At 41.8% G+C, this 13,757-nt stretch overlaps 1 protein-coding gene across 2 annotated transcripts in view; it reads left to right on the forward strand.

The window, feature by feature from the left end:
• ARVCF (armadillo repeat gene deleted in velocardiofacial syndrome) overlaps positions 1-5,587 on the forward strand; it is a 95,427-nt gene extending 89,840 nt beyond the window's left edge. The window contains exons 14-16 of one of the 2 annotated variants that reach the window (XM_009695605.1): positions 226-317; positions 2,382-2,495; positions 3,899-5,587. In XM_009695605.1, coding sequence (XP_009693907.1) covers positions 226-317; positions 2,382-2,483 — 194 coding nt within the window. In that variant the 3' untranslated portion in view covers positions 2,484-2,495; positions 3,899-5,587. The remainder of the gene's footprint in view (positions 1-225; positions 318-2,381; positions 2,496-3,898) is intronic. The other variant, XM_009695604.1, reaches the window with a different exon arrangement.
• The last annotated feature ends 8,170 nt before the right edge of the window (positions 5,588-13,757 follow it).

Here is a 13,757-nt window from a genome sequence, read left to right on the forward strand (position 1 = left end):
GTGCCAGCATCTGGCAGTGATATAAAAAGAGGACTTTTCTGTTTCATTTTAAGCTGGTAAAAATGGCATTTCAGAGCTGGACTGCATGTGAAAAGCAGGCTACCAGCATATTTAGCTTGTGATGGTTTATTTTCCTGTTTCCTTGCTGAAGAATTCTGCTTGCATCAGCTCTGTTTCTGGTTTTATTTGTGCTTCATGCCTGACTGTCATGTTATTTCTCCTCAGATGGGTACTCCACCATCGATCACCGGGACAAGGAGCGCAAATACAAGACCACTGATAACACAGGGGATGCCTCGGAGAAAGAACCTTTAAAAGTGAGCTTCCTCTTACTGCTGAATGATAGTTAGTGCCTTTAAAAGAAAGGAAGCCTGGTGTCCTCAGCAAGAAATATAGGGTAGTTACCAGGGGGCTGTAAAGGGCTGCCTTTTTTTTAAATGCACTGTTTTGTGACATAGCACTTGGTTTTATTTCTAGTTAGCCAAAATGCTGCTTTTCAATGCAGGAGCAAATGCAGACAATCGCTGTATTCTTGTAAATAGATGACACTGTAAAAATAGAAAGTGTTTATTCTGTCACCCTTGTCCAGGCAGCATTCCCTAGCCCTGAAGTGTATAACTGTGCTCAGACTTTGTTCCGAAAATAGTCACTTCAAACTGTCACACTGCTTTATTGTTTTCACCATGAGAACTAGGTGTGAACTTGCGTGTCTGTACAGCAGTATGGTGAACAGTACTCGTTTCTGCAACACTCATTCACGGTCCTGATGGTGAACTATGAACATGGGCGGAGGAGATGGAGAGGGAGGGAGAGACATGCATAGTTATGTGTGTGCCTTCTAAAAACAAATTTAGACAACTTTCTAATTAAAAAAACCCCAAAACTTCACAAAGCATTTTGTATTGTGGGTTGTGTGCAAATGTGGCTTCATAGGGTCTGTGTAATTTCTGTTGCATTGTTACACCTTTTCAGTAGACCTTTTAAAAAGTCAGTTGATGCTGTGGCCATCAGTTCTCCCTAGTGTCAAAACAAACTTGTGTTTTCCCCTGGAGAAGTAATTTTGAGGAGGAAGGGGAGGATTCATTGAAACAAGAGTCAGTGGTAGGAAATGCTGTTTTTAGTCTGCAGAAGGCTGTCCTTAGTACCTTCAGCACATTGCTGATAATATCAGAAAATCCAGGTGATTCATGTTGAGTGGAAACAATTAAACTTCAGTCAATTGAAAGGAAAACCCAGTATTATTGAACAAGGGAAATAAAAATGTGATTTGGAGAAAAATATTTCCATAGATCATGAATTAGGAAGATAACCTGCTGCCGCAGTCTGCCTATATTAACTTGCCTCGTCATGCATTTCCTGCTGTGTCCTGCCTTTCCATGAAGGCATACCCTGGAGAATGGCTCCAATCCAACTGGACTTTTTTTTTTAAGCACAGGTCCCCTCTTCAATTTGCCAGTTCTGGGTATAGCTGCACCCTGTGTGAGGCGGCCCAGTTAACTTTTTGGTAGAGGTGGTTGTGCTCCTTCATTTGTTTTTAGAACTGATAAAACTGAGCTGATTACTCAGGTCATGCAGTGTGCCCCCCTGCTGCAATGTGGCAAGAGAGGGCCCTGCTTGAACCAGTGTCAACGAAATAAACTTCCTAGTTTCCTCATCACAGTTCTAATATGTTTTGCAAGGATGCAGTGGGAATGGATGCACTTAGGTGACCTAAGAATGTGGATCAATAGGAGCTTGACAGAAAATGCCTTTCTAAGGAAAATAGGCTAAGGCAGGAAAATTAACAAATATTTGTTATTTTTGCAACTCAAAATTCATTAAAGTGGTCCGATACAACCCTCAAAATCACATCAAACAGCCCAAACTCCAGTGTATGTCTGAAGTGAAGCGCAAGCCAGAGTTCAGTGAGTAGCTACTTTGCTTTCATGAGGAAAAAAGAGAAAAAACATTTCACCTCGACAGTGCATCTCCCATAGTCTGTGCTGTCTCTTGGTTTTAAGGACAGAGGGTAACTGGAATTCAGCCTGTTGTACACATCAAAGGTATGCACTGCCATGCCCTCAGTTGGGCAAGCCAAGTAGCAGCTACTCATCCTTCTTATGCTGAGAAACAGAAATATATCTGTGGGGTCTTCTGGCTTGTGAACTGTTTGATAACCATGGCTCTGAAGCTCAAGAGAGGCTGAGAATAGTGAATAATGATGGCAGGGAAGTGCAGCCTTTTGGCTGTTGCAGATGCTTTTGTCAGTATTGTGCTTTTGCTGATCTTGTTTCTTTCTCTACCACTAATTTTCCCTTGTGCTCCTTTAAGCTGACTTGTTTGGTGGTTTTGTTTGATTAATCCGCTCTGTTTTGCCTTTAACTCCTCACCCTGTGCTGCAGAATGACACAAATAGGAAAAACATTAACAGGAGTAACAGGGCTTCGGTGAATCTGGTGGATGCCCGTGACATTAAACCCCAGCCTGTTGACTCCTGGGTCTAATTTGCATGCATGGTAGGTCCTTTTAATGGTAATTGGTACTGGTGATTAACTTGTCTCATGCATGATCTGTATCGCTGTGGAATCTCTTCAAGGCTAACTGCTAACTGGGTCCTTTCAGACAAATGAAAACGCATTGGAAAAAAGTACTGTTTATATTATTCGGTGTATCTTTAATGAAATGCAATCAAACACCACTGTTTGATTAAAAAATAACCTGTCAAATAACCAGGCAGAAAATTAATATAGTGAATGATTGGTTGTCAGCTGAAATGTGAAAGATTTCTGCTGTTCGGCCGTGGGAATGAATTTGAATAGTGTGTGTTCCTGCTTCCAACCATTTTTTCCCCTCTATGCTCGTTATAAGGATTAGTCTGAGACTTAAGGAAAAGCATATCCTTGACTATTTATGGATGTCCCCCGAGGTTCCCATGAATTCTGCAGCCCTGTCCATCTGCAGGAAAGCTACTGGCTTCACAAGGAGAGATGATATTGGTTACACAATAAACCCACAACTCCCACTTCTTAATTCCTTTCTTTTTTTTTTTTTTCTGTCACTTAAGAAGCGTGCCTTTTTGTTGCTTTCTAGTTCTCTGCCTTTGCCACGTGCCAAGTTCCTCAGTAATGTCACTGGCCTTTCTTCACTCCTGCCACTGCTGATCTGTCTCCTGCTGTCTTACTAGACAGCCCTCTACCCCGGCTGTACCTTCTGGCACTCCATCAGATGTGATGCTATATTTGGAACAGCAGGTTTTGTGCGCCTGGCTATGACTAAAGGAAAATTTTAATGACTGTCATGAAGGCACTGGGCAACTTTCCCATCAGAGTGGACAGTAGGCCTTTAAAGGCCCAAATTCTAAAACATGGACCATCATCCACCCCCATAATTCTACATGGAAATCACTTGCATTAGTGGGAGAGAAAACTCCTGTATGTTTTTTGGGTGGTGGATTTTTTTTTTCCCCCTCCTTCTTCTTTTAAGAGTCTAGTATAAGTGCTAAGTGTTTACAGATCATTTCTGTTCCTGGGTTGGAAGCAGCTGCCCAGAGCAGTCTTTCAGCATTGCCAGGTGCTGTTGTGTAGCCACAGAGCAGACCCTGGCACCGTTGGCTTCCCAGAGCTGGTCAGCACTGCATGGTCAGCCTTGTTGGCTCAGCCAAAGGGCAGAGATAAATGTATGTGTGTAGTGCTCGTACGCTTCACTCCTGCACTCTTCCTCTGAGCAGCGAAGGCTTACAGGTCGGGTACAGACTTTGAAAAATGAAATCTGTGCTCATTTTCTCCCAGTCATACCCTTTGAGGAACTCATATGTTGGGGATAGGTTGGCATTTCCAGTCACTGTCCTGTCACTGGGTGATGGAGATCACCAAGGTCGTGTTACTTGCTGGTATCAATTAGTTTTGACTTTATTTTGCAGGGCTAGAGTCCAACCACATTTTTTTTAATTGAGGGGGAGAAACAAACATTGAATCGACACAGAGGATCTCATCAGTCACCACTGCCATTCAGATTTGGAGGGCACTGCATCACTGACCAGGCTGCAGATTCTAGGAGGCTGTGGGGAGAAAACACAACTGACTGCCATTGCCAACCCCGGAGCACCATGCCTTACAGCAAGACAATTTGCTTTTTAACTCAGTTACATTCCCACCAAAAATAGCCACCACCTCCCCCTCCCTCCCACTCCTGCAAGAAGAAAGCAAGCAAGCAAGAAAAGAGAATCCAAGCTTCCATCTAGCTGGCTGCGTTCTTAGGTGACTCTTACATGCGGATCGTGCCAAGTATGAGAAGTGAAGGTCATGTGGCAGCAAAGAAGACAGCTTCACAAGTGAAAGAGAAACTGCAGAATATTTGAAATAATATCGTAGGTGTAGCCATGAAGATAATAGCACTTTTCTGGTTTGGGGCTCGTTGTTTTGGTTTTTGTTTGGGGGGATATCTTTTGAACTGTGAATCTAACATTTTTAAAGGCTTTTCAAAAAATGTGTAGGTTTTCTTTATTATTTCCACAGAAAGTGCAGGAATGTTGAGTGGGTTTATTGGATTTCAATGAGGGGAGGAATTGCAGAACAAAAGCTATTAAACGCTGGTCAAATGAACTGGAGAGCGGATGTCAAAATTGATGCAAGCTGTAAAATCTGCTTTTAGAGTAAGCTATATCAATCACAGTGCTATATTATCATTATAATCTGGTGTACAATACTTCTGCCTTTTGAATTCTGTAATGGCTCTGTTTTTATTTCCACGTATTGAAAAGCAGTTTATTGAAGGTTTCATTGTCCCTGGTTCAGAAATCTATGCTGAGAAATGGAGTTGGCTGGCTTTTTATTTTCTTGTTCTGAAAGACTGCAATAAGGAGCTTTTACATTTTAAATGTAACAGTGTTGCATTCATGATGATTAACAATTTATTTTGCCATAGCTGTGAACACATTGGAAGAAAATAGGAGCTTTTTCGTAGGATGTCTTGCTTTGAACACACTGTAAGTTTTAGATGAGTCTGCCACTTACATTTGATGGTAAATTCATCGCTGTTGAATCCGTGTTTGCTTTGGGCTATAGATCCTGATGAAAAATGCCACAAAGGGAACTGGTTTGGCATTTTTTAAATCATCATCATGATTTCTGTGTTCCTTTGGTTTTATTTTGAGATTACATATTTCATTTGGTGTGAAAATCACCCATGTGCAACAGTTCTCTAAGATGCCATGGCCTGCTTTGTGTAAGGGGGGATTTTTACCTCCTGAGAACGTACTCTGCGTATATGGTATCTGATAATGCTCTGAGTTAAATGACTTCAGATCACTAATTTTCTTGAAGCATTGGTCAAGGGAAGGCAGCAGATGAGAACAGGAAGCAAATGTTTCACTAGTAGCATCAGAGAACTTTTGCTGATTTTATTTGGTTGCCGCTTTTCTTTGATTGCCACATTTAATTTAAACAAGCTCCTAAAAACAGTGTGACTGGAAAGCACATTTTTGAATCTAGCAAACATCATTTGCGGTTTTCAGTGCCTGCCGTTTCCTTTGTAATTAAAAAGGGGAAATATCCAACAACCTCACCTCCCCCAAAATATTACTGTAATAGTAAACATCTACAATTTTTGTAAAAAAAATTTAAAACTTTAAAAAAAAAGCAAGTACCAAGAGCTTTGTATCTTCTTGAGTATATTAAAAAATTGACATGAATACATATATATAAATAAAAATCTATATATCTATATATATATATTGTTGTGCAGAGGATAGGTTAACAAAACCATGTAAAGTAGTTTGCAGGAGAGGGAAGCATTTGTTGATTCAGGGAAAAAGACTGATGCCAGAAGCTGTCAGTGATTTGGATGACACATGTGCTCCTTCACACTCCCCCTTTTTGACTCTCATCTTCCATGTAGGTTGCAGTGGTCACTTCTGGATCCTGAGGAAGGTGAAGTTGCTTGGAGCAAATTAAGATAGCAAAGACTTGTTTTTTCACCGTCATGAGAGTCCTATTGGGCCAAAGATGCTCAGCGTATCAGGGGAAGCAAAGAGATGCATCTGTGATTATCTGTGTCGGGGCAGTGTCTCTCTGTGCGTAGACATAAAGTGTGGCAATGAAACCAGATACATAGTCTGACTGTATATTATATCAATGGTGCTCTTTTCATACTTGTTCTGCCAATACGCGGAGACCCTTTTAACCAAGCTACACAGAAGAGTTTTATATCACTTTTGGTTATGTACTTGGTGTATTCTTTTTGTATATGAAAGGATTTTTTTAAAAACGTTCAGTAATTAGCAACGGAACCTGCTTTGTAGCTGATTAGAACAGTGTAAGAGAAGGGCCGTGCTCTCAGTCTGTCCCTGATCTACTTCAAACCACATATTTACCAAAGGAGTCTGAGCAAAAGTTCACTTAAAATAAACACCTGACTGTTGAAAGGAGTCTCTGCTAAGACTTTGTGATTTAGTTATTGTACAGATATTTCAACGCCAGCAACAGTTTAACAGAAGAACTGCAGGAAGGGGGAAGTGAAGTGACTGGGGCCAATCATGTCCATGACCTGTCCCAGATATCCCATGGCTCTCACTGGGACACTACAGGAACATTCAAAATCTGGATTGGAATCTACTTTGGTCTCTGTCATTAATGGGCTAAAAGCACTGAGGAGTATTTGAGAAGCAAATTCAGACCCTATCCCACTTTCCCCAAAAAGTCCTTTTCATATTCACATTGCATCCTGTGCTAAGCAAACCTCCCTGTCAGGTCAGATGGCATTGGCTGCCCAGGGTCATTGTAGCAAACTGTTCTTTGTCTTCCTGGGGGTAAGTGTTCATGGCAGCCAGCATAGTTGTGAGCTGACAACGTGGTTTATTGTTGCAGAAAAGCAAGGGATGGTATATCGAGAAGTCGAATACCAAGTCTGTGGGCCAAGACTTCCCCTGGGAATCACGTGTCTTACCCCTGCCCTTCCCATGCCTTACAACAACAAATTCCCAAGTATGTAGCAATAACCAATCATGTACATTGCTGTGGGTTTTTTCTTCTCAACAAACGGTGGTTTGCATGTTGAGGAAGGAAAATGGGTTGGGGGGTGACTTGCATGTGGGACTATTGCCTTGTATTATCAGCCCACCGGCTGAAGTCCAAAGCAAGATACTTTGAACCAGGTCTGGTGATTTAATGTCCTTTTTATCTATGGCCACAAGCTCGCTGGTGGGACGTGTGCCCACACCTGTCCTTACCTCCTCTCCCCTTGTTGGCGCAAGTGTGACTGGCTGTTTGAGCTGTTCTGACGTGCGGGTGGATGAACCCATCATTGTTGTATTTTGGCAGCAGGGACTGTATGTAAAGAAGGGAAAGCGGCAGTGTGTGTGACTAAAGCTGCAGTAGGGTGTAGAGTCTCCTGCTAAAAGGCAGGCAGTGCTTTTCAGGGCTCAGGTATGTGACCTCCTCTTTTCCGGTTGGCTCCGCGGTGAAAACTGGAGGGAATCTGCCTGCAGAGGGCTGGGATAGAAGAGATTTCTACCTGCAGAAGTTCTAGCGGGAGGGATGGTTGTGGAAGGAAGCGATGGTGTTGCAAGACTCCTGCTAAAGAGGAGGAAGAAATTTGATGGCCCAAGTGAGGGCTGAGATAACATGGGGAGAGGGAGACTTCTGATGGCATGTAATTACTGCAGAACTTTCTTCCCAGGGAGGTGGCTTACACATCTCCCAAGCATCTTCACTAAGCTGTGGAGGTTTTAAAAAAAAAAAAAACCAACAAAAAAACCAAACAAAAAAAACCCCAAAACCAAACCACACCATTGTGTGTCAAGACTCCCCTGGAGGAGCATCAAGTTTGGTTGTTGAGTGTGTGAGCAATTGTACTTGTGCTTACACCTTCCCAGGTTGGTCAGTCAGTCTGCAGAATTCGAGGAGGAGAGTGGAAAGGCAAGGCTTTAGGACATTTTGTTTATGTCTTGGAGTTAAGTAGCAGTTTAGCCATAAGTGTAACTTGACAACTCAAGATGTGTCGCCAGACTGAAATGCTCCCCAGAGAACAGCTTAACAGCTTGGGCAGCCATAGGTCCAGATCTGCAGTGTTTTGTGGGCAAAACACCTGCCTATCCTAGCTCTACTCTTGTGCGCTCAGACATGCTGATTCGGAGTGCGTCTGTATCGGGAAGGCAAATCATGCCTCTCTTGCCAAGACATCACAAAAGGGACGGACTTGGGGACTAGGAACTGACTTGCTGTGACACATCAAGAAAGCAGGGGGTGGCATGTTTCTTACAGCAGATTAGTAAGTTCTTGCCAGCTCTGAGGAGCAGTTTTCAGTAATGCTTTCTAGCGTGCAAGGCTTATGCTAGGCAAAGCAGTTTTCACTCCTAGAGCAGTTCCATGGGGTTGAAGGTGGTGAGTTACCTTCTGTTACTTGCCTTAAAGTTGAGCGTGTAGGCTCAGCTACCTGTGAGAGAGGCGCGTGTTAAACCCGAGTAAGCTTCAGAAGCCAAATGGGCACCGTAGAGTGGTTGTAGCCTCTTCTGCTGTCCGACTGCCCGCTCAGTGAAAGCTACAGTGTGCCAATAACTTCAGCCAGCATTTTTGTGCTGTTGGGGTGGAGTCATGCTCTCACAGTTTTTGAAGGTGTTTATATAGGCATCGTTTCTTGCAAAATTCCTTTATTTTGATGCCCCTAAAATCTGGTGTTTCCTTATCTTTGACAGAGAAATTCTCTGATTTATTGGTACAGTAACTAATCTAGTGCATTTAAGGAGAAGGTATTATGAACCTTTTTTTTCTGTCTTGAGTTTTACATCAGGGTAGGATGTTCTGAAGTCCAAAGTGAGGAGGAAGATGGCGCAGATACTACAAGGCCTGCCAATCTGGTTCGTACTGTTCAGAAAAACAAAATAACTAGACTAAGAAGCTTACTGGTAATTAGTAGCTAATGTGTTTGTAACTATCATGTGCCTTAAAATTTTCATGGTAGGAGAATAAAAAGAAAATCAACAATGTGTTTTCTGTAATACTGCTCAACATTCTCTCTGTAGTTTAGACTGGTGGGATTTTGCATTGTATTTACACTGTACTATAAACTGAAACACTTAGAATGGTTTGATTTTACAAGTATGGAGAGGAAAAAAAAGGTGGATTATGCTTTTCATAGAACAAATGTTACCGTGACAGAATGTATTATTATTATAGGATCTTTCCATAACGCAGACAAGTAGAATGCTTGTTAGAAACCAGGTATGTAGGTTAACAATTTGGTGTGTTTTCAATAAACCATGCCTGGAAAGAATACATGTGCCATTGGTTATCTTTTCGTTAGGTACCTCAAATATTCTTTGGCTTTCAACAGCAGTTTTCTATGGCAGGGGATTTCCACCCTAGCTCAGGTCAGCACTCAGTGTTAGTAAAAGGTCAGTGGTAATGAGGGCAATTAGAATATCCTTTAAACTAGTATAGCTGAAAATTTTTGAATTATTGCCGTATGCTGGAGTTGTAGCACGACCCTGGACTGTAGATCATGGGATTTTTTTCCTTTTTAATATACAAGCATATTTCTGTGGGAAAGACATCTGTGTCACTGTTCAAAGGCCTGTACATTTGGGACCACAAGCCTAATTTGCTGATGGCTTTCCCATTTGGGAAGTTATTAACCTGTCCAAATTTAGTCATAAAATCCATGTAACTTTACAGATTTCACATTTCTGAAATGTGTGCAAGTATTCTTATAAGTGTATCAGAACAACAGGTAATCTTTAATTTTATTGTAGCAATGTATGAGGTCTGGTTGACATGAGAAATTGTGATTTTGGGGATGTGCCAAATAATTCACGGTTTTTGCTGTGTGGGGGAGAAAAATCCCAATACTGAAAAGTCAACCATGCATTTCAAGTAACAGCCAGTTACCAACAGATCTTAATTCTCTTCAGGACTGCCTCTCCCTGGCATGTTCATCTGTGCTGAGAAGATCAGCAGGGAGACTGATGCACCTAAACACCTCATACTTACCGCCATGCCTTCATGAAGCACGACAAAACCCAGTAAACGTTGACATAAGTGTTGTGCAAGGTCTCACAGATAGAGCGGAGGTCAGGTTTTCTGTGAGTGAAAGGCTGAAGAATCATTGCCAGTAACGGAGTTTGCCAGATGTTAATTCCTGATTGTACCATTCACAGCACTATAAGCTTCCGTTTACTTGCGAACACTTGCAAAGAGCACTTGGGAGGTCATCTTCAGCTTGCCTTCCCTCCTTATTTCAGATGTCCTAAATGCATCCCCAGGAGTTCTGTAAAATCATCTCCAGATTCTGTTCTTGCAGCTGGAGGATCTAGTTTCACAAGTACTGTGGTAAGATGTGGGGTCCTGGGCTTAGCATCTTGCTCCTCGCTATCATTGGTGTTCTGCTGCAATGAGGAATCTGATTTTTTCTTCATGGATGCACTAATACGGCAATGAATAGCAGATGCTGAAGGTAAGGTACTGAGCTAAAACAAATATGTTGTTTCTAAACTGACCTTTTGTAGCTGTCAAAGTGATTTCATTCCCAGCTTATCACAGGTTGGGCAAATGCAAGCAGTGAGTCCTGCAGGTGAAAGGTTAACCTGGTAACAACAGGCAAGAAATATCGCAGCCCTCATCTGTTTCAGCAGTGTCTTGGGGGAGTATTTTGTCCTCATGGGTGTCTTCCCCAGTGTCTTACTGTGAAGGCCTCTGTGCAACTGAAGCACAGCGATGGCAGAATCTCATTCTGCTACGAGCTGACAGAGGGCATTTTTTACAATGGGAAGTTGTTTTATAATGGGACCATTAACTGAGCTGTAGAGACACAGGCAAAGACTAAAATTTTTACTACATTTAGTGTGGGTGCACAGCAAACATAGCTAGCTGTTATTCATAAGATACTTTATAATTGATTCCTAATTGACTACTCAACTAAATAAGCACCTATCACTGCCCTGGTGGTGTCACCTTTGGTGGGAGAGTTGGGATCCCAGCAGTCTCTCTCTTCCTGCTCTTGTAGGGGTTTCTCTGTGTTCTCTTCACTGCATCTCATGTTGGACTCTTCAGTGGGGTGCTTTTCACCTCCTCATACCAGTGGGGGGAAGCACGAGCTCCTGGACAAATGAGTGATTGCTGTTTGCTCTGATGAGTCATTTCTGCTGTAAGGATTGCTACAGGGGTGCTGTTATGCAATTTGGTATTAAATTAGGAAGCGAAAGGGACTAGTGCTGGGTTTGACTTCCTCATAAATCCTCTTCCTCTCTCGTACAGTGATTTAAAGAATCAGTTCAGTATTTTGAAAGACAACATCATGTCCCTTTGAGGTAACAGAGAGGCTCTGGAAGAAACCAGACCTCACTTCACATGTTGCCTGAATCACTAAGACAACCTGGAGAGTAGCCGTCATTTGGAGAACAGATCTCAATTACCAGTATTTGGTGGGATCAACCATTTGTGGCACGAGTTGTGAGAATTTGCTGAAAGCTGTGTGTTGTTTTAGGGGAGTTCTTTCCATTGGGAGCTTTCTGTCAGTGGCACACTCTCAGTGGGTTAAACGCATGCTTCCAGATGCACAGTTCCATACGTGTCTTGTGCAAGGACAGGTTGTGTCTTCTAGCTGCAATAGGCTGATGTTGCACTAGCACTCAGTAAGTTTTCAGAATATATTTGAATTAGAAGATCCATTGTTTACCTTTTGCTTCTCCCAGAATTCAAAGCATGACCTTTTTTAAAAAAAGTAACTCTTCTCCCTGGGAGATTTCACAATTATGTGTCAGTGACTCCGGATCATATTTGCTCAACTGACCAAAAGCCTTTTTTCTAATTGTCAGTCATGCAAACTGAATCAGGCTTTTTCCTTTTCATCTCTTGCCACCAATAATTAAGAGCATTTCAGAAGTGTGGTCAAGTGGAAAAATTTTTCTTGCGTATAGAATTCTGTAAATAATCTGATGATAGACACACTGTGTTTATTTTTACAATTTGCCATGTGGGAGATCCTTTCTAATGAATTAAAATACCTTTTTTATACTAAAAGGTGGCTGTTATATTTGCAGATATATTACACATGCATTATTCATTAATGCCTTTTTTGAAACATCCATGCTAACTCTAGAGGTTCCCTCCTTCCCTAATTTTCTTGACGGTCTCTCGGACGGGAATTTTGGCCATTAACTAGTGGTAGGAGTGTATTTTTCTGATCCTCTTCTGTAAAGTGCAGAACAGTCTACATGTTTACTCTTACACATCATTCAGCAAGTATCTGAGACTTTGGTTTGTTTATCAGTATGTGTTAAGTGCCCTGCTATGGCAGGAGTGTGTGTTGAGGTGTGAAGGTGTTTAAGGCTAGAAAAAAAAGAGGATTCTTCAGAGTCATGACCTTAGGTGTACAGAAAAAAATTCTGGTCAACTGTATGTATCCAGATTTTCCAGTGTGCTCTAAAAACTTGTGTATGCCACTAAATAGGCTTGAAGATTATTTTCTTTTGCAAATTTTGCAAAAATTGCTTGGAATCACCTGAAGGACTTTGGCCCAGTGACTTTGAGTTGAGCCTGAATACCAAGAGGATGTGCTGCTAAACAAACTTACGGAATAAATCATTAACTTACACGTAGTGCGAGATGGAAGTGTTAGAACTCAGGGTCTGCTCCTACGCAAGACAGCACAACAGAGTCGCAAGGGACTGCTTCTGCAGAATCTAATCCAGTACAGTGAATCCTGTGTCTTTCTCAATGTGACAGAGTCTAAACTGTTAAAGAAACTCTAATGCTGCCTTCTCGTAGCCCTGTGAAGTGCACACATTACAAGCTGGCTGGGTCATGATGGTTTGCTTGGTCCATTTCTAAACTGACTGTCACCTTAGCCTGTTTGAGTTTTCTTTTATACTGTGGGGCAATTCTCTGCTACGCTTGGTATTGGTGTCCTGGAGGTGGATTTTCTGTAGCACACAGGTCAGGGTAGATGCCACTTCAGTAAGATGGGCTATAAAAGGAAGAAGCTGATAACAGGTCTGAAAGAATCCATAATGGAAAAGATGAGAACGGTTATCCCTGATTTTCACTCTGATTTTCAACTGTTGGATCTTTCTGTGGCTGTTCCAAGGCTGGAAATCCCAAGTGCAGTGCAGAATTCATGGGAAATAAAGGAAGCCATGTGCCTGCTCTATTGTTTTTTAGTTTTTATTTATAAATGTGACCATTGCCTCATTATATAATCACAGCAGGATATGCCAGGAAATGTCAGTGGATTTTTGCATTGTTCAGGTGAGTTAGAGAATTCAGATTTGGCTTTGTGCCTTCTCCATGATAACCCTCACTATTTACATAGTGTTAACACCAAGGTTAATGAGGGTATGCAGGACCCACCTAGTAAAACCCATTCTCTTGGGTCTTTATTTTTATACAGCATCCTAAACATACACAGCACATCAGAGTAAGCAGCTTGCCCTGCCCCTAAAAAGCACATACTACGTATATACAATATAATGAGGGGATAAGTAAATGTGAGGGGATAAACAGCATTTTCTCAAGGTCTCTGATATTACATAGTTTTGGTGTTCTTTTGGAAAGAGCCTGCTCCTTTTCTTATCTGTCCGTTAACAGTGTTTATTTTAATCTATTTACTACTTCAGTTTTCCCTACCTCTCTCTGCATGGGCAGATTAATAATTTTGTTTGTCTTCTGCAAATTCTGTTTTATTTTCTCATCACTGCATAGGTCTTTCTTCTTTCAGTGCATGCCCTTTTCTCTCACGTAGTGATGATTAACTGTTGCAGTAACTATGCAAAAATGTATCTGATACCA

The sequence above is a fragment of the Cariama cristata genome, unplaced genomic scaffold (assembly GCF_000690535.1).
Source record: "Cariama cristata isolate BGI_N322 unplaced genomic scaffold, ASM69053v1 scaffold8652, whole genome shotgun sequence".
NCBI lineage: Eukaryota > Metazoa > Chordata > Aves > Cariamiformes > Cariamidae > Cariama > Cariama cristata.